General features: G+C 43.2%; 1 protein-coding gene across 9 annotated transcripts in view; it reads right to left on the reverse strand.

The window, feature by feature from the left end:
• The window catches only part of GGACT (gamma-glutamylamine cyclotransferase), a 38221-nt gene extending 15271 nt beyond the window's left edge, over positions 1 to 22950 (reverse strand). For 2 of the 9 annotated variants that reach the window (XM_055335987.1, XM_055335981.1), the window contains exons 1-2: positions 22812 to 22833; positions 15917 to 16002 (exon numbers count right to left, since the gene is read on the reverse strand). Coding sequence is in view for 2 of the 9 variants with exons in the window: in XM_055335984.1 (XP_055191959.1) it covers positions 10938 to 10950 (13 nt within the window). In the remaining 7 variants the exon portion in view is untranslated. Of the gene's footprint in view, positions 1 to 10937; positions 11070 to 15916; positions 16003 to 22811 lie in introns of those variants that run through there. The other 7 variants (XM_055335984.1, XM_055335986.1, XM_055335985.1 and 4 more) reach the window with 7 other exon arrangements.
• Positions 22951 to 23733: the final 783 nt, after the last annotated feature.

Consider the following 23733-nt stretch of genomic DNA (forward strand, 5'->3'; position numbering starts at 1 on the left):
CGGAAGCCGGGGGGCTGCGGGCCTGCCTGCGCTCCGGACCGGTCCTGCTCCACAGAGAGGCCCCCCCCCCAGCCCCCAGCTCATTCCCGGGGCTGCTTCTCCCGCCCTGCTGGCCACTACTTTCCCTGGAGACAACGCCTGAGTGTCCCATACAGTTACCCATTAATTCTTCACAAGTTTCTCAGAGCTGTAGGAAACAGGTGAAAAAACAAAATCCCTTGAACCCTGCACGGGAGCTGGGCCCGAGCCCGCAGCGCCGTGAGCCCTGTCAGGCTCCCCTCAAGTGGCCCCCGGGGCGGGGGGCAGGGGGGCTCGGCTGCATCCTGTGGGCGCTTTGATACTGTTGCCCTGCTGCCTGCTGCTTTCTTTACAGCAGTGACAGGGCTTCCTGCCTGCCGACCCTTGCCCACCCCACTGAATACCCCAGAAACGGTTATGGCAAAACACCTTTCTTACATTAACCAAGCGGCTCTGGCAAAACTGCAGTGCCTCTGAACTCACGAAGTGAGGGTCTCGGTTCACAGCTGTCCCTCCTGCCCTATCCCTTCACGGCCGTGCAACAAACAGGGGCTTTATGGGCCCTGATGCCACACTGGGGCCTCTGGACGCTGCCTCAGCCACCATCCCATGGGTTTTCACTCTTTGGCTGTGCCGGACATTTTACAAAAGAATGTTTTAATGTCATACCACCTTTAAGGCAATTCTTTTTTTTTTTTTTTTTTTTTTAAGATTTTATTTATTTAGGGCAGCCCCGGTGGCGCAGTTGTTTAGCACCGCCTGCAGCCTAGGGCGTGATCCTGGAGACCCTAGATCCAGTCCCATGTCAGGTCTCTGCATGGTGCCTGCTTCTCCCTCTGCCTGTGTCTCTGCCTCTCTCTCTCTCTGTGTGTGTCTCTATGAATTAAAAAAAAAAAAAAGATTTTATTTATTTATTCATGAGAGACAGAGAGAGGCAGAGAGATAAGCAGGCTCCATGCAGGGAGACCGACGCAGGACTTGATCCCACGTCTCCAGGGTCACACCCTGGGCTGAAGGCAGCACTAAACCGCTGAGCCACCCAGGCTGCCCATTTAAGGCAATTCTTTTACCATCTTTAAAACAAAGTGACCAACAAGGGAGATAGGACCATCCCCACACACCCCCAGGCCTACTCTGAAAGTCTGCAAAGAACAGCTGTAAACTCCCCGAACACCCAGTCAGGGAAAGGGCTCGATGGAAACAGGCTGGATGGTGAACGGGCCGGGCCTGCTGGGGCCACAGCCTGGAGTAACAGCCCCCCACCCCCACCCCCCCACCAGGCTCTGGGAGGAGGCACTGAACACTCAGGGGAGGCCTGGCCGTGCCCACCAGAGACCATGTGCTGCCGGAGGTGGAGGGAGAGCACTGGTGCCAGCATGGGCTTGCCCACGGACAAGGTGCTGAGGCTCATCCCCACAGGGGGCCCACCTGTGGCTCAGAGGGGACAACAGGAATAACGCTGGCCTCCACAATGGGACGGCATTTACTCATGCCTGCCCCATGCAAGTTAACACTCAATGGGAGATCTCCTTAGTCTCTACCTTCTCCCATTTTACAGATGGAGAAACTGAGACAGAGTGACTTACCTAGTTATAGCCAACAGAGCAGATGTGTTTGCGGTCACCCAGCTTTTACTGGGTTAAAGCTCTCACCCAGCTCTGGGAGGAGACACTCCTCTCATTGCTTCCTGCCCTAAACTGCAGAACAGGGATACCTTCCTGCCTCCAGGGGGCCCAGGCGGCCAGTGGCTCCGACCACGGCTCCACACTGGGCTCCATTGATGTCCTCACCCAGAAGGCACCCACAGGTGTTTGCTGAGCACTGAGCATACATCACTGCAGCCTTCCAGGCATGCACCATGGAATCCGTGCTCAGAAGCTGCCACCATCCTGGAATTCTTAATACTTTTATCTTTGAACTTGTGTTAAGTGAAGTCTGATGGGACACTAGTGAACAGAGGAGATCCACGCAGCCACAGAGGCACAGCATTCTCGATGTTCTAGGAGCACGGAACCCCAGGGTCCGACAATGTGTGGGAGTCCGTGAGAGAGACTCAGAGCAAAGACAAGAGGTCATGTCTTGTCTGTGACTGGCTTGCTCAGAGAAGCAAAACTCCATTCCCAGCAGAACTTCCTTGGAATACAGGATGGAGGTATATATATTTTTCAGAATGATCTACCAGAGGGTTCGACTTTCCAGGTGTGAATTTTCTTGTCTGTAAAATTTTATCTCAAAGAAAACTGATCTAAAGAAAAAGACTGAGATCATAGAGGGATCACAACTGGCTAGCCTCTCAGTCTATAATTACTATTACAGGTTTATATTCTTATTTGAGTTCATGATGCTTCACAGTCCCCAATCAACAGCAAAACCTTCCCATCTTTTATTTAGGATTTGTGGTGGCCTCCCTTAAACTTAGTTACTTTCTGGAACCCAACATGCAGTAAAACGAGGCCAGCAGACTTCTTTGGATCTGTTCTCTGGGCTGGTGGCAGGTGAAGCAGCCCTCAGAGGTGGGGCTGTGGGTGCCGTGAGCTCTGGGCATGGCTACTGAGATTTGGGTCTCACAAGCTGTCATTACCCACCCAGGGCCTGTCTGCACTGCCACTGACCAAGCAGAGGTTTCTCACACTTGGCTACTAGGAAATACAGCAAATGATTTGCCCTTAAGAGGGTTTTTGCAAGCCTTCTAGAGGAGAGTGCAGCTCTTAACTGACATGCTGGCACTTGCTCAAAATATGTTCATTCTGCCTGGCACAAGCCCTCCGATCAAGGAGAAAAAGCCAAGAATGTGCGTCGTGTCCCAATCCGACATCCGTCCGCAGGGCATAGCAACAGGGCCAAGCGGTCTGGTTAGAGGCAGGTGACCCCCACCCACCTTGTATCCCCCCGAGGGTCTTTGTTTTTCTTGGTGGCAACTCGAGCCAAAAGCAACAGAGGGAATGGGAATGACTATCCCTCAGTGCGCCATCTAAAAGGTTTTGTTTTGGGGCAGCCCGGGTGGCTCAGCAGTTGAGCACCTGCCTTCAGCCTAGGGTGTGATTCCGGGGTCCTAGGATCGAGTTCCGCATTGGGCTCCTGAGGAGACTGCTTCTCCCTCTGCCTGTGTCTGCCTCTCTCTGTGTGTCTTTCATGAGTAAATAAATAAAATCATTAAAAAAAAATTAAAAAATAAAAGGTTTTGTTTTTCAGAAACATTTTAAGGCTATCTTAACAAAAGTGGTTTTTATTCAGCTGTTCTGCTTTCTAAGGTGAGAAATGGGGAGCCTGGAAATACACTTAAATTTAAGTCTGAAGCAACACAGAAGCACTATTACAAAATGTCATAGAAAACCATTCCTTTAGGTGGTTTGCTAACAATTCCAAGAAGAGAACACACGTGTGTTTAAACGACCCGCCAAAGTCAGGCCTACCCAAAAGTGAATAATGTTACAAATGCGGGTAAGGGCTCCTGAGCCCATGCTCCCTATATTTAATATAATATTGCATAGCTTAGGGGGAAGAAGCCTCCCAGAAAGAGCACTGGACAGAGCCGAGAAGTCAGAGGTCAAAGCCAAGCCCCGGCTGATGGTCAGAGACACCTGCCTCACCCAGCCAAATGGGGCAAGGCCACAGTGATTGGGAGTGAGAAATGCAGGCATCTTGGACTTGGCTGCTCCTGGACCAGGGTCTGCAGGAGAGCCAGTCAAAGGCCTCCCAACGACATGGGGCACAACAAGTTAGCGAAAAGACCCTGGAACATGACCACCAAGTACAACGACAAAGCTCCAGCACGCTATCTATGCTACAAAAGGCACCCTGAGCATTACTCAGGGACCACCAACACGTGGCTCCCACCCACTGGTCTGGTGCTAACCTTAGGTAACCCACGCTACACTAGGGCCAGGACTGTGCTCCCCACCCAGGCCTCTGCTACTGGTTGGCATGGCCAGCCCACGGCAAGTCAGCAATAATCCAAACTCCATTTCCAGGGGGCTCTGGACTTCAGGACTCATTTCTTTCGGTAACAGATTTACCTGCAGAATTGCCTTTTGCTAAAACTATTGATAAAGACAGTTTAAATTCTCTGCAAAGATACTGGTTACCTGGAGGTCGTCGGACAGGCAAGGGCGAGGAAGGCAAACCAGACAGACACTGACTGCCTCTCGTCAGAAGAATCACCCCACATGTACATGTGACACATGATTCTCCATTTTTAACCATTTTTTTTAAAGCTTTTGAAAAAACAAAAGCACAGAAAATTAAGCCTAATGGGGTTTTTGATTAATTATCTGTCCCCCAAGCATTCAAATCCTTCCAATGCTTTTCTCATTACCCTCAGTTCAACTCAATTAAAACAGTTAACAGCTAAAACTCTGAATTACAAGAAAGAAGTGGGGATGAAATGAAGGCTGTGTTATGAACATGCTTTTAAATACTTTACCTAAAGTAGATCCTTCACTCACATTCCTGAGTCCTAAAACACACAGCAGGTTGCTGTCTGCCGACAGCAGCCAGGATTCTTTGGGTCCAAATACTACTAGAAAAACATGTTGTGTTGGAGGGATTTCAGGGGAACTGGATGCACTGAACTAACTGAATCCAATCCTTTCATATACGAAACCCCCACCAGAAAAAAATTTTTAATCCCACTTTAAAAGCTACGGTACCATTAGGGTCAGCGGCCAGCAGCTCTGAGGCTGAACACACCATTCTTTCTCAGGGTTCATGATGCTCTGGCCTCTCTAGTGTTCGGGGGTGGATCCCAGGACTCTAAATATTACTAAAAAGCACAAGTTAGTCTATACTTGGCTTTTAAAAAGCACTTAAAAGCTAACACAGAGTCTATTCCTGGAAGCGCAAAATCCAGTGAGAAGCTAAAAATCCCTCGTTGCTACTTTGTGGTTATCAGAGAATAGATGCTGCTGTATTCAGTTTAAACACTTTTTCAAACATTTCAAAAACAGAGTAGTTTAGTTTTTTCCATTACTAGACTTTTTTTTTAGGTTTCTTAATTTCTTTCAATCACGATAAACAGAAGGATTCAGGGAGCTACTATTGTGTTTATTCAAACATTTTTCTAATCAAATAGCCCAAGAATTTTAGTTTTCTGGAGGAACTTTGTCATTTTTCTTGCCCCAAATGGCTTTCTTATATATATATTTAAAAACTCCAAGAAACATGTCATATATATAAACAACAAAGACAAGAAAATAAGGTCTCTCTCGTCCACCTCCCCCCAATCCTGGGACAGTCTGTGGTCAGCAGCTCCTCCCCCAGCTGAGGCTGAGGTAACAGGTGTCACATGGTATCTCAGGGGTCTCCCCAGAGAGGAAACAAACAACCCCCCCAACTCCCCAAGGCCCTGCTTCACAAGCCACAAACTAAGGATCAAGGAGAGTCCTGGTTGAAGTGGATATGTCGTTTCCTACCAGTCCTTTGTTTTGGATTTTTTTAAAAAAAGATTTTATTTATTAGAGAGAAAGAACATGAGCAGGGGAGGGGCGGGTAGAGAAGGAGCAGCAGACTCTCCGCTGAGCAGGGAGCCCCATGTAGGGCTCGATCCCAGGACCCTGAGATCATGACTCAAGCTACAGGCAGATGCTAAACCGAATGAGCCCCCCGGGTACCCCTACACCACCAGTCCTTCAAATGGGCCCTCCAACCAGGACACCTGGGCCCTGCTATCCAGCATGACCACGGCGCAGAGGCAGCAGGCAGGGGGGACCCCCGGCACCACAGTGGCCCAAAGGAGCAGATCCTTCAACATTCACGCAAACTTGGCATTATATTACTAGAACAACAATTTCAACTATTTTTGAGTTAGGAAATTTCGCCCTCCCTCCTACTGTTCCCATTCTAGAATAAAGACCGTTCTTCAGAGAGCTGGTCTCTAGCTCAGAGAAGAAGCAAGACTGATGCAGCCCAGATGGACTATACCTCCTCCCCACGGGCTAAGAATTAAAAGATGACTACAAAACAACTGTGGGGAGGCCAATGAGACATGCCTGGGGCACCAGGGCACCATGTGTCCTGAAGGATGACTATCTGAACAGCAGAGTCTTCGAGGAGAAACAGGAAAGAGGTGGGCACAAGTCAGGGGATGGTTAGGGGACAAATGGGTAGTCAGGGCAGGGAGGATGGCCTGGCCATGCCTGGGGGTAGAGTGTGCGTGTAAGGCCAGGACCACAGGGGAAGAGGCAAAAGAGGGAGGCTGGGCCCAGGTTACTAGAGACCTAACTTTCAGCCCTATGTGATGGGGGTAACTAAACGTATTAAACCTAGGAAGTGACATGGTAAGATTTCTGTTTTAAAAAATTATTTAGGGCAACCCCAGTGGAAAGCTGCTTGACAGTATCTATGGAAGCTGGGCCTGTGCCTCCCCCATGACCCTGCCATCCACTCCAGGCAGATGCTCCACAGAAATGTCAACACAAGTGCGCAAAAAGAGACAAGCATTTCTGATCAGCTCCATTTGTAATGGCCCAAAAGTAGTTCCTACCCAGATGACTACCTCCGGTAAAATGGGCTAATAAAGTGGGATACACTGTGGGGACCAACAGCAGTGGGAATGAATGGCCAACCACGTGTAGCACCACGGAGGAATCTCACCAGCAACGCCGAGTGATAGAAGTCAGGGAGAAACAGCACAAACTGTGTGACTGTATTTATATGAACATGAGTAACAGCCAGACTAGTCTCTGGGGCTGGATGTCAGGACAGTAGCTACCACTGAGGAAAGACATGAGGACACCTGATCTAGATGCTGCTTACATGGTATGTTCCTAGTAGGAAAATCCATCAGGCTACATGAACTCTACACATTCCTGATGTGTTACACTTTCATCAATTGTGCACTATAGGGAGCCTGGGTGGCTCAGTCAGTTAAGCCTTTTGATTTTTGGCTCAAGTCATGATCTCAGGGTCTTGAGACTGAGCCCTGTATCGGCCTCTGTGCTCAGTGAGGAGTCTGCTGGGGACTCTCTTTCTCTCCCTCTGTCCCTCCCCCAGCTTGCACTTTCTCTATAAAAATAAATCTTTTTTAAAAATGTGCATTACAATTTTAAAAAAAGATTTTATTTGAGAGAGTGAGCATGCATGCACATCTGTGGTAGGGGGAGAGGGAGAGGGAAGAGGACAAGCAGACTCCTCACTGAGCAGGGAGCCTGACACAGGGCTCAAGGCTCAATCCCAGGATCCTGAGACTGTGACCTAAGCCTAAATCAAGAGGCATAACCAATGGAGCCATCCAGGTGCCCCTGTGCATTACATTTTTAAGACATATATATTAACAGAGTAGAAGACAGACATCCAGGAAGTAGGAAATGAAAAACAAATTACGCCTAAAGTTTGCAGAAGGAGGGAATAACAAAGATCAGAGCAGAAATAAATAGAGGTAAAAAAAAAATAGAAGATATCAATGAAGCTACTAAGAACTGGGTTTTTTAAAAGGTAAAACTGAGAAAACTTTAGCTAGACTAAGACAAAAAGACTCAAGCAAATAAAATCATAGATAAAACAGGAGACATTACAATTGATACTGTGAGCAGACCAATAACAAATAAGGAGATTAAATCAGTAATAAAAAACCTCCCAGGGACTCCTGGGTGGCTCAGCAGTTGAGCATCTACCTTTGGCTCAGGGCATGATACTGGGGTCTGGGACCGAGTCCTGCATCAGGCTCCCTGCATGGAGCCTGCTTCTCCCTCTGCCTGTGTCTCTGCCTCTCTCTCTCTGTCTCTCACGAATAAATAAATAAAATCTTAAAAAAAAAAAAAACCTCTTAATAAAGAAAAGCCCAGGACCATATGGTTTTACTGAATTCTACAAAACATTTAAAGGAGAATACCAATCCTTCTCAAATTCAGCCAAAAAATGGTAGAGATGGGAACACTCGCAAATTCATTTTACAAGTTCAATATTACCCTGATACCAAAGCCAAATAACAACACCACTAGAAGACTACAGACTCATATTCCTGATGAATACAGATGCAAATTTTTTTTAAAGAATTTATTTATTTATTCATGAGAGACACAGAAGGAGAGAGAGGCAGAGACACAGGCAGAGGGAGAAGCAGGCTCCATGCAGGGAGCCCGATGTAGGACATGATCCCGGGTCTCCAGGATCATGCCCGGGCCAAAGGCAAGTGCTAAACTGCTAAGCCACCAGGGCTCCCAGATGCAAAAATTCTTAACAAAATATTAGCAAATGGAATGTAATAGCACATTAAAAAGATCACACATGATAATCAAGTGGAATTTATCCCTGGGATGCAAGGATGGTTTGTTATACACAAATCAACAAATATGATACACCACATTAAATAGAATGAAAGAGGGCAGCCCGGGTGGCTCAGCAGTTTAGCGCCACCTTTAGCCCAGGGCGTGATCCTGGAGACTCGGGATAGAGTCCCACGTCAGGCTCCCTGCATGGAGCCTGCTTCTCCCTCTGCCTGTGTCTCTGCCTCTCTCTGTGTATCTATGACTAAATAAATAAAATCTTAAAAAAAAAATCTTAAAAAAAAAAACTTGTATGAAACCACAAAAGTTCCCAAACAGACAAAGCAGTCCTGAGAAGGAAGAACAAAGCTGCAGGCATCGTACTTCCTGATTTAAATCTATACTACAAAGCAATAGTAATTAAAACAGTATGGTAGTGGCATAAACATAAACACATGGACAATGGAACAGAATTGGGAGCCCAGAAATAAATCTCAGCATATATGGTCAACTAATGTGGAGCCAAGAATACACAATGGGAAAAGGACAGTTTCTTCTTCTTCTTTTTTTTTTTTTAAAGATTTTATTTATTTATTCATAGACACAGAGAGAGAGGCAGAGACACAGGCAGAGGGAGAAGCAGGCTCATGCAGGGAGCCCAACATGGGACTCGATCTCGGGTCTCCAGGATCACACCCCAGGCTGCAGGCAGCGCCAAACCGCTGCGCCACCAGGGCTGCCCAGGACAGTTTCTTCAATGAATGGTATCATGAAAACTGAACAGCCACATGCAGAAAAATACAACTGAATACTCATCTTACATCACACACAAGAATTAACTTGAAATGGATTAGAAATTTAAAATAAAACTTGAAACTTAAATTCCTACAAGAGGGGATCCCCTGGGTGGCTCAGTGGTTTAGCGCCTGCCTTCACGCCCAGGGCATGATCCTGGAGTCCCAGGATCAAGTCCCACATGGGGTTCCCCACATGGAGCCTGCTTCTCCCTCTGCCTGTGTCTCTGCCTCTCTCTCCTGTGTCTCTCATGAATAAATTTTAAAAATCTTTTAAAATAAATAAATAAATCACTATAAGAAAATACAGGGGTAAAAGCTCCTTGACATTGGTCTTGGCAACAATTTTTTAGGTGTGACACCAAAAGCACAAGCAACAAAAACAAAATCAGTGAGAGAACATTAAACTAAAGAGCTTCTGTACAACAAAATAATTAACAGAATGAAAAGACAATCTATTGAATGGAACAAAATATTTGCAAACCATCTATCTGATAAGGGGTTAATATATAAAATATATTTTTAAAAACTCACACAACTTAATAAGGACAAAAACAAAAGCAGACTCTGCACTGAGTGTGGAGCCTGATGTGGGGCTCGATCCCACCACCCTGAGATCATGACCTGAGCCGAGACCAAGAGTCAGATGCTAAATCAACTAAGCCACCCAGGCACCTCTGTAATAGGTTAAGACTCCATAAAAGTTAGGCCTTATCTTTGCCAAACTGATTTATCCATTCCTCTCTGCTCCAATTTCAATGAAGACGGCTGAGAAATCTCTATATTCTCTTTTCCTAGCTTTTACCCAGGGGAGCTTAACTCAAATCTACATCCAAAAACAAGACAGAATTGCTCTGGGGTGAAGTTCCACCCCCACCAAGGTTACCCATATCCCAGCTGGGTGAAAAACCTCTTCCTCAGCCAGGCCCTGAGAAGACTGGATAAGGACACGGAGCACCTGGTTTGGCCTCAGGCACACAATGCCTGTTGGACAAATGCCTATTTCTACTGTTCTCACCTAATGACCCCTCTTGCTCCCCCCAGCTAAGGACCCGTATCTCTACCATCATCACTTGATCTAATTCGATGCTTTTGACTTGCCTGGGTTTTTTTTGTTGTTGTTGTTGTTATAGACAATTCCATATCTTCACATAATCTATCTCTGTTTTCCTAGATTCTTGTCCAAGTTGTAAGTTTCTAGGACACGTTGTCCTCAAATATAGTGCAGTTGTTTTCTAAAGCACTAGGACATGTGAGCTAACAAGACTGATGTATATGTGGGGGAAATCTCTGGTATCAAGAATGTCTCTGACAGCCCAGCCTGCACTCCCACCCCATTTCCTCCAGGGCTTACGACTATGGGAATCATTTGATCACAATGCCCCTAGAACACCCAACAGTCACACACTGTCTCATTTGCCCAGTCCCTGACTTTTGACTCTGCAGCCACAGGGTAAGCTCTTGGCCTACTCACCTGTCTTGTTAAACAGTAATATTCCTGGAATATTTTAAACTGTTTCAGTATTTCAAGTTACATTTCTTATTAACTCGCCATTAATGATCTAAACTTTCTTGGGCTCATCATTAATTATCTGACCTTCCTGAACTCTGCTTTGTATTTCTCTTTTGTTATTTTCTCATATAAGCAAAAGTTCTATATTAGTTACAAACTTCCCCAGAGAATTGCTTATTTCTGATTGTTACTGAGAGGTAAGTCCCATATTTTGCTCCATTACTCCCATTTCTTTAAAAAAAATTTTTTTTTAAAGATTTTATTTGAGACTGTGAGCAAGAGCACAAGCAGGGAAAGTGGGAGAAGCAGGCTCCCCACTGAGCAGGAACCCAACACGGGGCTCAATCCCAGCACCTGAACCAACGGCAGATGCTTAACCAACCGAGCCACCCAGGCACCCCTTTTACTCACATTTCTGACCCATTTTAGGGCTTGTCTTGCTAGTGAGGGCTCTTCTGAGACACGATGCCTATTTCAAAGTATGATTTTCAAAGGCCAAACATTCTCCAAGTGGTCTCCTTTTGCTATCTTTAGAATAAAAACCTGTGCAGAAAACATTCCCTTACTTAGAACTCAGCTATGCTGAGTTCTGGGAGTGCTTTTCACCCATCTATCCAGGGCCCCAGGATGGGCAGAAGCATGCCTGTTGTGGGGACTGGCTTTGAGATCAGACCAGCCTGGACAGTGACACTGGCAAATGACCGAAACTCTGAGTCTCGGTTTCCTTCTCTGTCCAGTCGCACAGTAGCACTTCATAGAGGTAGGGTGGGCACCCCCTCAGATAACACAGGTAAAGTGCCCCAGTACAGAGTTTCATGCCTATAGGTACCCAACAAACAAGAGTCAGTTTAGGTTGTTGTAACAAAAATAACATGGACTGGGTGACTTACAGAATTCTGGGGGCACACAAACATTTGGACTGTAGCAGAGTTATTTTCAATGAAATAAATAGAAAAATATTAATTCTGCTCAAAAGATCACTCTCCAGAGGTTCCCTGCTCTGAGAAGATACAGGAAACAGAGGCTTATTTGCCTTGGAACTTCTCCCAGGCCATGTGACATAGTGGGACTCAAAAGGTCTGGATTCAGGGCAGCCCTTGGGGGACCTCACGTAGCCTCACAGGGAAGAACCGCCCGTCTTGCCTGCCTTACTGGCTTTGTCATAATGTTCAAATTACTGGATGCACATGGAAACACTGTGAAATTTTATTTTTCCATAAATGACAAGCCCTGCCTATGTGGTCCCCAGTCACATACCCTTAACAGCAAATAATAGATAATCTAGTCAACTAAGTTTAGGGGAGGCTGACATCTTGATTTCCATTCTCTCACACACACCCTTTTTAGTGTTGCAAGAAAAGTAGTATTTCCTTGGGTAATCATCACCCTCTTCAAACCTGGTGTCACTAATAGTCCCGACCAGCACTTCTGCAGTACTTACAAAGAGCCAGGTGTACTTCTAAGCACTTTACATATCTTAACTTATTTAATCCTCGCGGAAACCTGTAACTTAGGCAACTTTGTTTCCATTCTGCCTATGAAGAAGTGGAGACAGAGGGTGTAGGTCAACAGAGCTGACCTGACCAAAGTCACACAGCTAACAAGTAGCAGAGCTGGTCTGATTCTGGAGTTCAAGCCCTTACCCACCTCCAAACAGCTACAGTCCCAATCAGAACTCTCCTTTCTAGGAGCTCTAGCCCTGACCTTCACCCTTAAGCTGTACTGAGCTTCCTGAGGCAAGTTCAGGAACTCTAACCCAGGTGGTGATGCTCAGGACACCCCTGCGTCCTGTCCAGCTGTGTGCAATCCCACCTTGTACTTGCAGCCTAAGCCCCGCCAACTTGTGCTGCTGTTGCTCCCTGAACCCTCCCCAGCTTCCCTCAATCCTAATCTTTTACTACCACCTAGACACTACATTTATACCTTCCTGCCCAAATCGAACCCATCTGTAAAATCTCAGCTTAGATCCTGCCTGTCCCAAAGCCTTCTCTGTTTGTATCTTAGTGCGCTGGTCACATTCTGTCCTACATTCTGGTTATTTGCTCTCTTACTAAATTCCTGAAGGATAGGGAGCACATTTTAACTTGTCCCCCATAATGCAGCACATGCAGAGAACATGATTGAGTATGTCTGCCTGGTTCTGGGAATTCTCAAATAGCCAATTCTTTTCTCTATTTTGATCAGAAAGAAATCAATGACAACAAAAGTTTCCAAGCAGGTATTAGATAAAAACTGCCTTCTCCAACAACAAGATCTACAAGGATCATTAGTTCATTGGAGACACGTGTATTGTGTACTGGTGCAGATGGAGGACAGAAGAGGACACTCAGCTGCCTGTACTGGGTCTGGACAGAGCCACAGCACTCAGCATCCACCCAGAGCTTGCCACACTGTGAGGACACAGATGGGAGCTCTGCCCTCAAGCTCAAAATCTAGAAGGAAGATGGGGCATGTACTCAGAGAACTCTAATGTGGAAAATGGTGTGAAACCTAAGTTGCAAACAAGATATACTGATTGTTATGGGCTGAATTGTGCCCACTTCTTGCCGAATTCATAAAAACCCCAAACCCCCAGCACCTCAGACTGTAGCTATATTTGGAGACAGGGTCTTTAAAGAGGGGATTAAGTTAAAATGAGGTCTTCAGAGTAAGCCTTAGTTCAGTCCAACCAGTGTCCTTATAAGAGGAGGAAAGTTAGATAGCAGGGATGCTGGAACAGAGGGACGGCCCTGTAAGGACACAGGGAGAAGGCGGCTGTCTGCTGGTCCAGGAGAGAGCCCTCAGGAGAGATCAACCGTGCCCTGGACTTGCAGCCTCCATACACTCTGTTGTGTAAGCCTCAGTCTGCGGAACTTCGTTACACAACAGCTGTGATACAGCTCCTAGGATAACATGATGTATGATACAAATGGATGATCCCAGAAAACATCTTAAGTGAAGGAGGCTAGACATAAGGTCACACATCGTCTGATTCCACGATATAAAATACCAGGATGAGTGAATCCAGACACGGTGGTTGCCAGGGGCTGCAGGGAATGACGGTTGGGAAGTGACTGCCGAGCCTACATGGATTTTCTTTCAGGATGATGAAAATGTGCTGGAACTAGACAGAGGTGGTCATACATCATTATGAAAGTGCTGAATGTTACTGAGTTCTTCACTTAAAAGTAGTGAATTTTAGGGCAGCCCGGTTGGCTCAATGGTTTAGCGCCACCTTCAGCCCAGGGTGTGATCCTGGGGTTCTGGGATCAAGTCCCTGTCGGGCTTTCTGCGTGGAGCCTGCTTCTCCCTCTGCCTGTCTCTGCCTGTCTCTGCCTGTCTCTCTCTCTCTCTCTCTCTCTCTCTCTCTCTCTCTCTGTTTCTCATGAATAAATAAATAAAATCTTTAAAAAAAAATAGTGAATTTTATGTTATGTGAATTTCATCTCAATAAAAACTCTAAGTTAAAAAAAATCTTTAAAAAGATACACATATAAGAATACAATATACTGACAGGTGAAAGTGCTTGAACAGAGGGTCATGAAGAACAGAAAGAGAGAATTGAATCCTGCTTGTGTGTGATTTGGCCATGAACTGACCTTGAAGAGAGGGCAAAGGTCTCCTGGAAAGAAACAGAAGGGTGGCAGGGGTGGTACTCCTAGGGGGAGATGGTGGGCCCGGGGCCCCCAGGTAGGAAGGTGAGGCTGGCAGGAGCCTAGGGCACAGCCTGCCCGGGAAGATGGATGGAGGGGAGTCTGGGGTCACTGAGTAGACTCTGCTGAGCTCCTGAAACACGGGAAGTTTCATCATACCTGCTCCTGGGCCCCTTTCTCCAAAGTTTAATTTAGTAAGTCTGAAGTTGGAACAGGAACCTGTATGTATAATAAAATACAACATTTAAAAAACCTCTCTAGTGATTAATCTTTTGGGAAACCATTTATTTCTCAGTGAGCTTTCCCATCTAGGGAAGGGTCTTTCAGGGTTCCCCCCCACCGGATCATGTGATGGCTTGACACATGTACACACTGTGAAATGATCACCACAATCAAGCTTATTACCACACTCCTCACCTCAGTTACCACACACTCGAGTGCACTGTCTTAGCAAATTTTAAGAATACGATGTGTTATAACTATAGTTCACCAGGCTGCACAGTAGATCCTAGAGCAAATTCCTCTCAGCTGGAATTCTGTACCCTGTACCGAGCTCCCATTTCCCTCTTCCCCTAGTCACGGGCAATCACCCTTCTACTCTCTGCTTCTATGAGTTCAACACTTTTAAATTCCACAAATAAGTGATATTATACAGTGTTTATCTTTCTGTGTTTGGCTAATTTCACTTAACATAACGTCCTCCAGATCCTTCCATGTTGCTGCAAATGGCAGGATTTCCTTCTTTTCTATGACTGAATACTATATATATATGATATAAATATAATATACGTAATATGAATAATATAAAATTCCATTATGTTATATATATATATATAATTCCACATATAATGGAATATTACACACACACACTTTATTCAACTGTTGACACTTAGATTGTTTCCATATCTTGCCTACTCTGAGTAAGGTCCTTTAGTTTTATGCTGATGCTACTACAGAATTACTAATTTTAGGGTAAAAGAGGCTTCATTATGCTCTGTATACTGTAAGAACAGGGAAGGCATATTAATTCATTTCACAAGATTTTCTAGAAAAGATTTTTGCTTAACTCTCATCTATATGGAAAGTTCAATTAACCAGAAAAGCAAAATTTTCAAATATTAAAGATTTAACACAAGTGGAAACCTGTGTCTTTAAAAATAAAACACTTCAATTGTCAAAGTGACACAAAAAGGAAAATACATAAAAAATAAAGATAAAAAAGATTCTAAGTAACTAAAAGGTGGTCCCTTCCAACAAGTATAATACATGTTAGGCCTTTAATGTGCCCCATCATTTCACTGTGAGAGGGTTCCCTCAGCAATATCACTAAATACAAATGTTCTAGGAGCATCATGTTTTTATTCTTACGATTTGAGGTCAGCCTTAAGTACAAATATTAAGCAACAAGAATAATCATGTTAAAAATGTGGAATAAATACATTTTTTACTTTCAACACCTGGTGTCAGCAGCATAACACAGTCCAGGGCTCTCTGCACAGGCTCTGAGTTGGGTGTGCCCTGGGGTAGCAGCAGCTGGGCCTTCAGGGGAAGGAAGCCCAGAGGCTGGGTTCACATCTTCCAGAAGCATGATTTAACCATTGCCCCAGGTGGCTGAATTCCCGGGAATCACCCAGGGTTAATGGACAGTCTTTATGCTTGTTTTTAGCTCTAACCATAATGATGTGAGGAAAAGCTAGAGTGAAGTGAACCTGAAATGCTTTCTCTCTATGTGATGCTCCACAAGTGAGATGGCCTTACCTCCCTGCTGCCCAATCCTCTGAGCCTGTCTGTCTGCTACCCAAATTCACAGGTAACCTGGTTTAGATTGGCTTCTGATGACATGCCTGAAATTAAAAATCCAAAATCTCCGTCAAAACATCATTCTTTAAAAAAAAAAAAATCATTCTTTAAAGTAACTGGGGTTCAGGTCAGACTTCAAACAAAGGGGAGACGTGAGGAAGGAGAAGCCATCCTTCCGACGTCCTGAGCAAAAATCACAGCGTTGACCTCCAAGAGGGACTGGCCAGAATTGTAAAGCCCGGTGCAGTTCAGCCTGCTCGACAACCGGGAACCTTTCCTTGCCCTTTACCAGCAGGGCAAAGTACCACATGTGAGATACTTCCTTTCTAACTTATTCATCCACATAAAAAGTCACCATATCCTAGTTTTCTAGCATGGCTGAATGGTAGCTCTTCATAATAAAGTTTAGCCTTTTATGCACAGAAAAAATTGTATAAACCCTCTCTGCATTTGTAAACACTGCATACTACAAATGATGCAGCACAGCCTTATTCACAATTGCAAAGAAGTGGAAGTAATCCAGGTGTCCATTCACAGATGAATAGATAAATAAAATGTGGTATCTATAGACAATATTCAGCTTTAAAAAGGAAAGAAATGCTGTCACATGCTACAAAATGGATAAACCTTAGGGACATTTTGCTAAATGAAATAAGTCAGTCATGAAAAGACAAATACTGTATGATACCACTTACATGGTCAAATTCATAGAGGCAGAAAGTAGAATGTGGTTGCTAAGGACTGGAGGAAGAGAGGGGAGTTGTTTAACAGGTACACAGTTTGTTTTACAAGATGAAAGTTTTGGAGGTATGCTGTACAGCACTGTGAATATACTTAATGCGACTGAACTGTATATTTAAACATGGTTAAGGTGGTAAATTTTGTTATTTTTGTACCACAATAAAAATTAAAATATTTTTTAAATGATATAACTTGTAAGCTTTCATCATAATGCAGGATTGTCATACTGATTGATAATGGACGGTGGTACAGATACATCTATGCAGTTTGCTGTCCGTATCAAGCCTCAGGAGTTACTCTAGAGTCTGCTTTCTTAATAAATATCTGGGACTTGTTAGGATTTAGCTGCTAAAAGAGAAAGTGGAACTTAACATCTTTCGGTACGTAATATGTGGTATTACCATCAGAGAATTTTAAGATGTGAAAGCTGGAAAAAACTTTCAAAATTACATTTTAAAGGTGAAGAAGTAAAATATAGGCTGTAATCAAACTAAATGATTTGCCTAAGATCATACAGATAGTAATTATGAACATAGCCGGAAAGAGAAAACGTCTCCTCTTGCAAGGCAAGACTCAGTTCTGTGGAATGCCTCACCGCAGAATGTCACTGTTTAACACGATGCCACCAGGGGGCAGCAGGTGTATTAGTCTGGTACTCCAAAGTCCCAATTTAAGGCCCCAGGACATGTCTATTGTTCCTCCACCCCACCCCCCCACTACATATGCACATCTATAGGACTTTATTAGTATCAACAGGAATGAAGTTTAAAGAACATCTATACTGTTTTTAGACGAAACAAAGACTTAGGTCCAATGGAGGTAACAACCTTCCTAATCCTTCACTATTTATTTATCCCAATCCTACTTGACATAAGGGTTAATTACTGTTAGGTTTAAACCAAAAATGACTTAGCCGCAGGAACGCATCCCATTGCTTTACATTTTGAGCCAAATTTTCCTAACACTTGGCCTCTCAGTCTTCATACCACAGCAACCTCAAGCCTACCAGGCAAGTTGTCCTCCATCTTGGTTTCTTTGTCTGGCTCCATCTTTCTTTCTTTCTTTTTTTTTTTTTTTTAAAGATTTTATTTATTTATTCATGAGAGACACAAAGAGAGAGAGGCAGAGACACAGGAAGAGGGAGAAGCAGGCTCCACGCACGGAGCCCGACGTGGGACCCGATCCTGGGTCTCCAGGATCACACCCCGGGCTGCAGGTGGCGGTAAACCGCTGCGCCACCAGGACTGCCCCTCCATCTTTCTTTCTAATGCCCCTGGGATTACAAAGGAAGGTCTCCCAATTGACCTAATCCTTCAGCAACTTTTCAGAAATATTCAGAAGAATCTCAGATTCTGGATGATGGTAATTTCCGTTCTGTTAAATGATACTACCAAATGGAAGCTCAAACCATAGCAGCTAATGGTGAGACTTGACAGAGCTGTCCCCCAGCAGTGACCTCCACAGTTTCATCTAATTCAAGGAGGGAAGGACAAAAGCATTAGCAGTGACATTTAGGTAATTAAACCAGGAGGCAACTCCACACTTTCAGGCAATAGTAACCAGTGACTATGGTCCCTAAGTCATAAAAAGAGATGCAGATGATCTTTATTTCACAAATGGTTTTCTTCCTTGAGCTCAATATGCTTTAATAAAGAAAAAGGTATTCAAATGTAAGCTTTCACTACAGCTTTAGACACATGGGAGTTCATTTTTAAACTACAACACTGCAGTGTTCTCTGTAGTTAAAAGGCAAATAAATTACTCTGCTTACATCCAGTTGCTCCCATGTAATTTACTATTCACAGATCTTTTTCTTTTTTAAAAAAGATTTTATTTATTTGAGAGAGAGTGTGTACTAGCAGGGGGGAGGGGCAGAGGGAGAGGAAGAAGAAGTCTATCTGCTGAGCAGGGAGCCAGACCTGAGACTTGATTCTAGGACTCCGGAATCATGACCTGAGCCCAAGGCAGATGCTCAACCAACTAAGCCACCCAGGTGCCCTCTTTCTCTTTTTAAAATAAAGTTGTTGTTGTTTAGAGGCGGTGGGGAAGAGGGAGAGAGGGAGAGAGAATCTTAAGCAGGCTCCATGTCCAGCACAGAGCCCAACACGAGGCTTGATCTCACATCCCTGAGATCATGACCTGAGCCGAAATCAAGAGTCAGACACTTAAACAACTGAGTCACCTGGGAGCCCCCTGATCAATCTAACATAAAACTGATGCCAAAAGCAGTTATAAAATTTCTATAAAATAGAAATGAGACAAGCACAAGATGCTTATAATGAATGGATCACCGCAAAATGCATCATGTATTCAGGTACTGTTCTGTAATCCTTTGCCAAATATGATGTCTTGACTGGTGAGACTAAAGAAAAGTCTATCTAGTGGCACCGGGGTGGCTCATCAGTTGAGCACCTGCCGTTGGCTTAGGTCGTGATCCCAGGGTCCTGGGATTGGGTCCCACATCGGGCTCCCCACAGGGAACCTGCTTTTCCCTCTGTCTATGTCTCTGCCTCTCTGTGCTCTCTCTGTCTCTCATGAATGGATGAATCTTAAAAAAAAAAAAAAAGAAAAGAAAAAAAAAGAAAAAGAAAATCTATCCAAATAACATTCTGGTTTTGATTATTTTCTATATGGAATATTTACCGTATTTAAATACAGAATATCATCAAAAAGCCAAAAATAATTATTTTTATAATAGGTATATAAAATAAATTTAATTTCGTAATTTACTCAAGAGTTATTTAAAATAATTTTTTAGAATACTAAAAAAACTGAAATCAGATAATTAAGAAAAAAAAACAACACACCTATTAGGAGGGCTTAAATAAAAAAAAAAAAAAACCCTGACAACATCAAGTGCTAACAAAAATATGGAGCAACTGGAACTCTCATACATTCGTGGCTGAGATGCAAAATGATGGGGTACAGCCACTCTGGAAAAGTTTGGCAGTTTCTTAAAAAGTTAAACACACACTTACCATATGACCCACCCATTTTCCTCCTGGGGATCTTCTCTAAAAAGATGAAAAATTTAAATCCATAAAAACCTATATACAAATGTTTATAGCAGCTCTATTCATAATCGCCTCAAACTGTAAAGAATCCAATGTCCTTCAACAGTGAATGGATATGTAAACTGGGGTATGCCTGTAAGATGGGCAGTAAATAAGAACACACACACAGAGGAATTTCAAAGGTGTTGTCCAAGTGAAAGAAGCCAGTCCCAAGGTTGCATACTATTTAATATCATTTATGTGACAATCTAGAGATGGCAAAACATTTCAAGACAGAGATCAGTCAGGGTACCTGTGTTGCTCAGTTGGTTAGGCATCCCATTAATGATTTCAGCTCAGGTCATGTTCTTAGGATTGTGCAACTGAGCCCTGCTTTGGGCTCCATGCTCAACGTGGAATCTGTTTAAGTTTCTCTCTCTCTCTCCCTCTTCCTCTGCTCCTCCCCACCTTGTACATACTCACTCTTTCTCAAATAAATAAATCTTAAAAAAAAAAAAAAAGATGGAGACTAGATCAAGGGTTGTCAGCAACTAGGGGAAGGGGAAGGATTTGACTTACAATGGGACAGAATGAGGGAAGTCAGTATTTTTTGGTTTTGTTTTCTGGCTTTTCTTGGTGGTTCTGTTCTGTAAAAGAATTGTGATGGGGGGCACCTGAGTGACTCAGTGGTTGAGCACCTGCCTTTGGCTCAGGTTATGATCCTGGGGTCCTGAGATCAAGTCCTGCATCAGGCTCTGTGCGAGGAGCCTGCTTCTCCCTCTGCCTATATCTCTGCCTCTCTCTCTGTCTTGCATGAATAAATAAATAAAATAAATAAATAAAATCATAAAAGCCTAATAGAAACTCTAAGGGGAAATCACAGTTGACCTTTGAACAACACAGGTTTGAACTTGTGAATCCACTTATATGCAGCTTTTTTTTTTTATAAAAATAGTACTATAAATATATTTTTTCTTCCTCATCCTTTTTTAAATAACATTTTTTCCCTAACTTACTTTCTTGTAAGAATACAGTATAAAATGCATATAGCTTACAAAATATGCGTTAGTTGACGCACACCTTATCGCTAAGGCTTCTGGTCAACAGTAAGCTCTCAGTAGTTAAGTTTTTGGGGAGTCAGAAGTTATACTCAGATTTTTCAAATGCAGGGTGTTGGTTCCCCAACCCAGCATCGTTCAAGAATCAACTGTAGTGTATCTTATAAATGAATAAAGAACAATTAGATTGCATTTTGAGGAGTATTTACAAAGACTAAGTCACTGTTTTTTTTTCCTTCTCTTAGCATTTTGTTATGAATATTTCCAGGCATATTCAAAAGTAGAGTACAGTAGATCTTAACCATTCAACTGACAGCACCATCCTGGCTTTGCCATATGTGTTCCATTTGTCATTCTCCCTTTGTTTTTTGTTTTTGTTTGTTTGCTTTCTTCTGAAGAATTTTGAAGCAAATACCAGAAATCACATAATTTTATCACTAAATATTTTAGTGATAAATACTAAATATTTTACTATGATTTTTTTTAATTTTAGTTTTTGCATAACTACAGTCCTAACAATGAACAAAATTCCTTAATATCATCTAATACTATATTCAAATATCCCCATTTGCCTAAAAAGGTCAAACCAAAGTTGGTTTATTCAAACCAAAGTCAAAACAAAGTCCATTCATTGTATTGGTTTATATATGTCCTAGGTCTCTTTTAATAATCATAATTGATAAGTGCCAGGCATTAGCTTAATTCAGAATTCTCTTATTCTTACTTTTACCTCTTATTTTGTTTTAGAGTAGTTACATCTCTGATACTTTCATTCATCATTACTAGAATTTATATAAAGCAAAATTGGCCTTTTTTGGTTGTATAATTCTATAAGTTTTAAAGTTGATTAATGTAACTTTCATCACAGTTTTTTTTTTAAGATTTTATTTATTTATTCATGCGAGACAGAGAGAGAGAGAGAGAGAGAGAGAGAGAGAGAGAGAGAGAGAGAGAGGCAGAGACACAGGCAGAGGGAGAAGCAGGCTCCATGCAGGGAGCCCGACATGGGACTCAATCCGGGGTCTCCAGGATCACGCCCTGGGCTGAAGGCAGCGCTAAACCTCTGAGCCACCCAGGCTGCCCTAGCCTGTGCATTTAATAACACAAACACTCCCAGTGTTCAACACAGAGAAGCTTAATAGTTGCTGAATATGGACAAATGGGACAAAGAAGGTTTTTCCCCTACTATTCTTTTTTTTTTTTTTTAAGAAAAACTTCTTTATTATGGAAAGTCAAATATATACAGAAGTAATGATATAATGATCCCTCAAATACCCAAATTCCAACTTCAACACTTACCAACGTAGGGCCAATGTTAACACCAACATTTAATCAATTTAATGTTATCTAGCAGAAAAAGCCTACTTCAATATTCTCTCTCTTTTTAAAGATTTACTTATTTATTTTAGAGGGAGAAAGAGTGCATGCAAGTGGGGGGGGGAGGGGAAGAGGGAGAGGAAGAGAGAAACTCAAGCAGACTCCACTCAGAGGGTGGAATCCAAAGTAGGGCTCAATCTCACGACCCTGAGATCGTGACCTGAACTGAAACCAAGAGCCAGACACTTAACCAACTGAGCCACCCAAGTGCCCCTCAATATTCTCTTACAGAATCACATGTTCCTAGTTCTCATCACATGTTCATTTATCTGTATTATTAACACCTTAAAAAAATCTTGAAATGGACAAGTCTTTCTAAGCAAAATATAAAACAAGGGAACTGTAAAACAGAAACTGTTATTTTTTCCCCTATATAAAATTAAATTTTCTACAGAGCATAACTATTGTAAACAAAGTTTAAAAAAATGGGGAAACAGTTGTAACACATATAACAAAAAATTAGTATCTCCAACGTATACAGAATTCTTACAAATCAGTAAGAGAAAGATCAATAACATACTATTTAGAAGAATGGGTATAGGGATGAACAGACAGTTTCATCTATTAAACAACAGAAAGACAAGGACTTCCAAGTGACACTATTTGTCAAGATGCTACCTCTGGTGGTCCAGGATTTAGGAGTAAAATGCACTCTAGAACAGAGGGGAAAACAAGAATTCTTACCTGTAGACATGTTTCTTCAAAGCTGTGTTGCCCTAGAATCCAGCACCAGAATAAGTGTATGAGCTTACAAAAGCTTTTGACTTTAGAATCCTTCTAAATGGGACAGCAGGATAAGTACTCCCACTTCACAGGGTGACCAGGAGACCATGGCATGGACCAAGTATTTCTTTCCAGCTCCCAGTCCTGTTGGGAAGATGAGGAGGAAGATGAGTGAAGAAAGTTGAGTGTTTAAGAGACAAGGGGCTTAAAAACAAAAACAAACCAACCTAGCCATTACCAGATGGCATCTGAAACCCTGGGTCTGGGGAGGAAGATATTTCCATTCAGTGGGAAAATGTGGTCCACCAGCCAAGGGGCCACAGGGTGGGGTTTCCACTGACCTAGCAGAGGGGTTCACAGTTCTCAACATCCTGGAGAAATAGAAGCCGTATCTTCTCCTTCAAGTAAGGAATATTAAGACAAGGGGGGAAAAATGTATTTTCAGCCATAAGGCAAAGCCTATTTTAGGAATATTGAGCCATATATTTACATTAAAAAACAATTAAAATGACCTCTGAAGTACACCTGCCAAAAACGGAGAACCTGAACCTAATTAGATCTAACTTCCTTTAGAACCTTTAGATCTAACTTCCAGTTTATAGGAAATACAAGGGATAGAGGAGCAAGCTAAATGATACTACACAAAAAGCCAAATAAATCCAGAACGTAAGGCATCTATAAGCAACCAAGCGCCACCAGTAAATCATTGGCATTAAAGAAGCCCACTGGGACCATGACAGACCAGTGTCAGCAAACTATAGCTCTCAGGTAAGTCCAGCCTGCCAGTGGAATTTAAAACAAAAAGTCTTAAAACAAAATTTTATTGGGACACAGCCACGTTCATTCATGTACGTATCATCTGCAGCTACTTTTTGTACGAACA

Source organism: Nyctereutes procyonoides, unplaced genomic scaffold (assembly GCF_905146905.1).
Source record: "Nyctereutes procyonoides isolate TBG_1078 unplaced genomic scaffold, NYPRO_anot_genome, whole genome shotgun sequence".
NCBI lineage: Eukaryota > Metazoa > Chordata > Mammalia > Carnivora > Canidae > Nyctereutes > Nyctereutes procyonoides.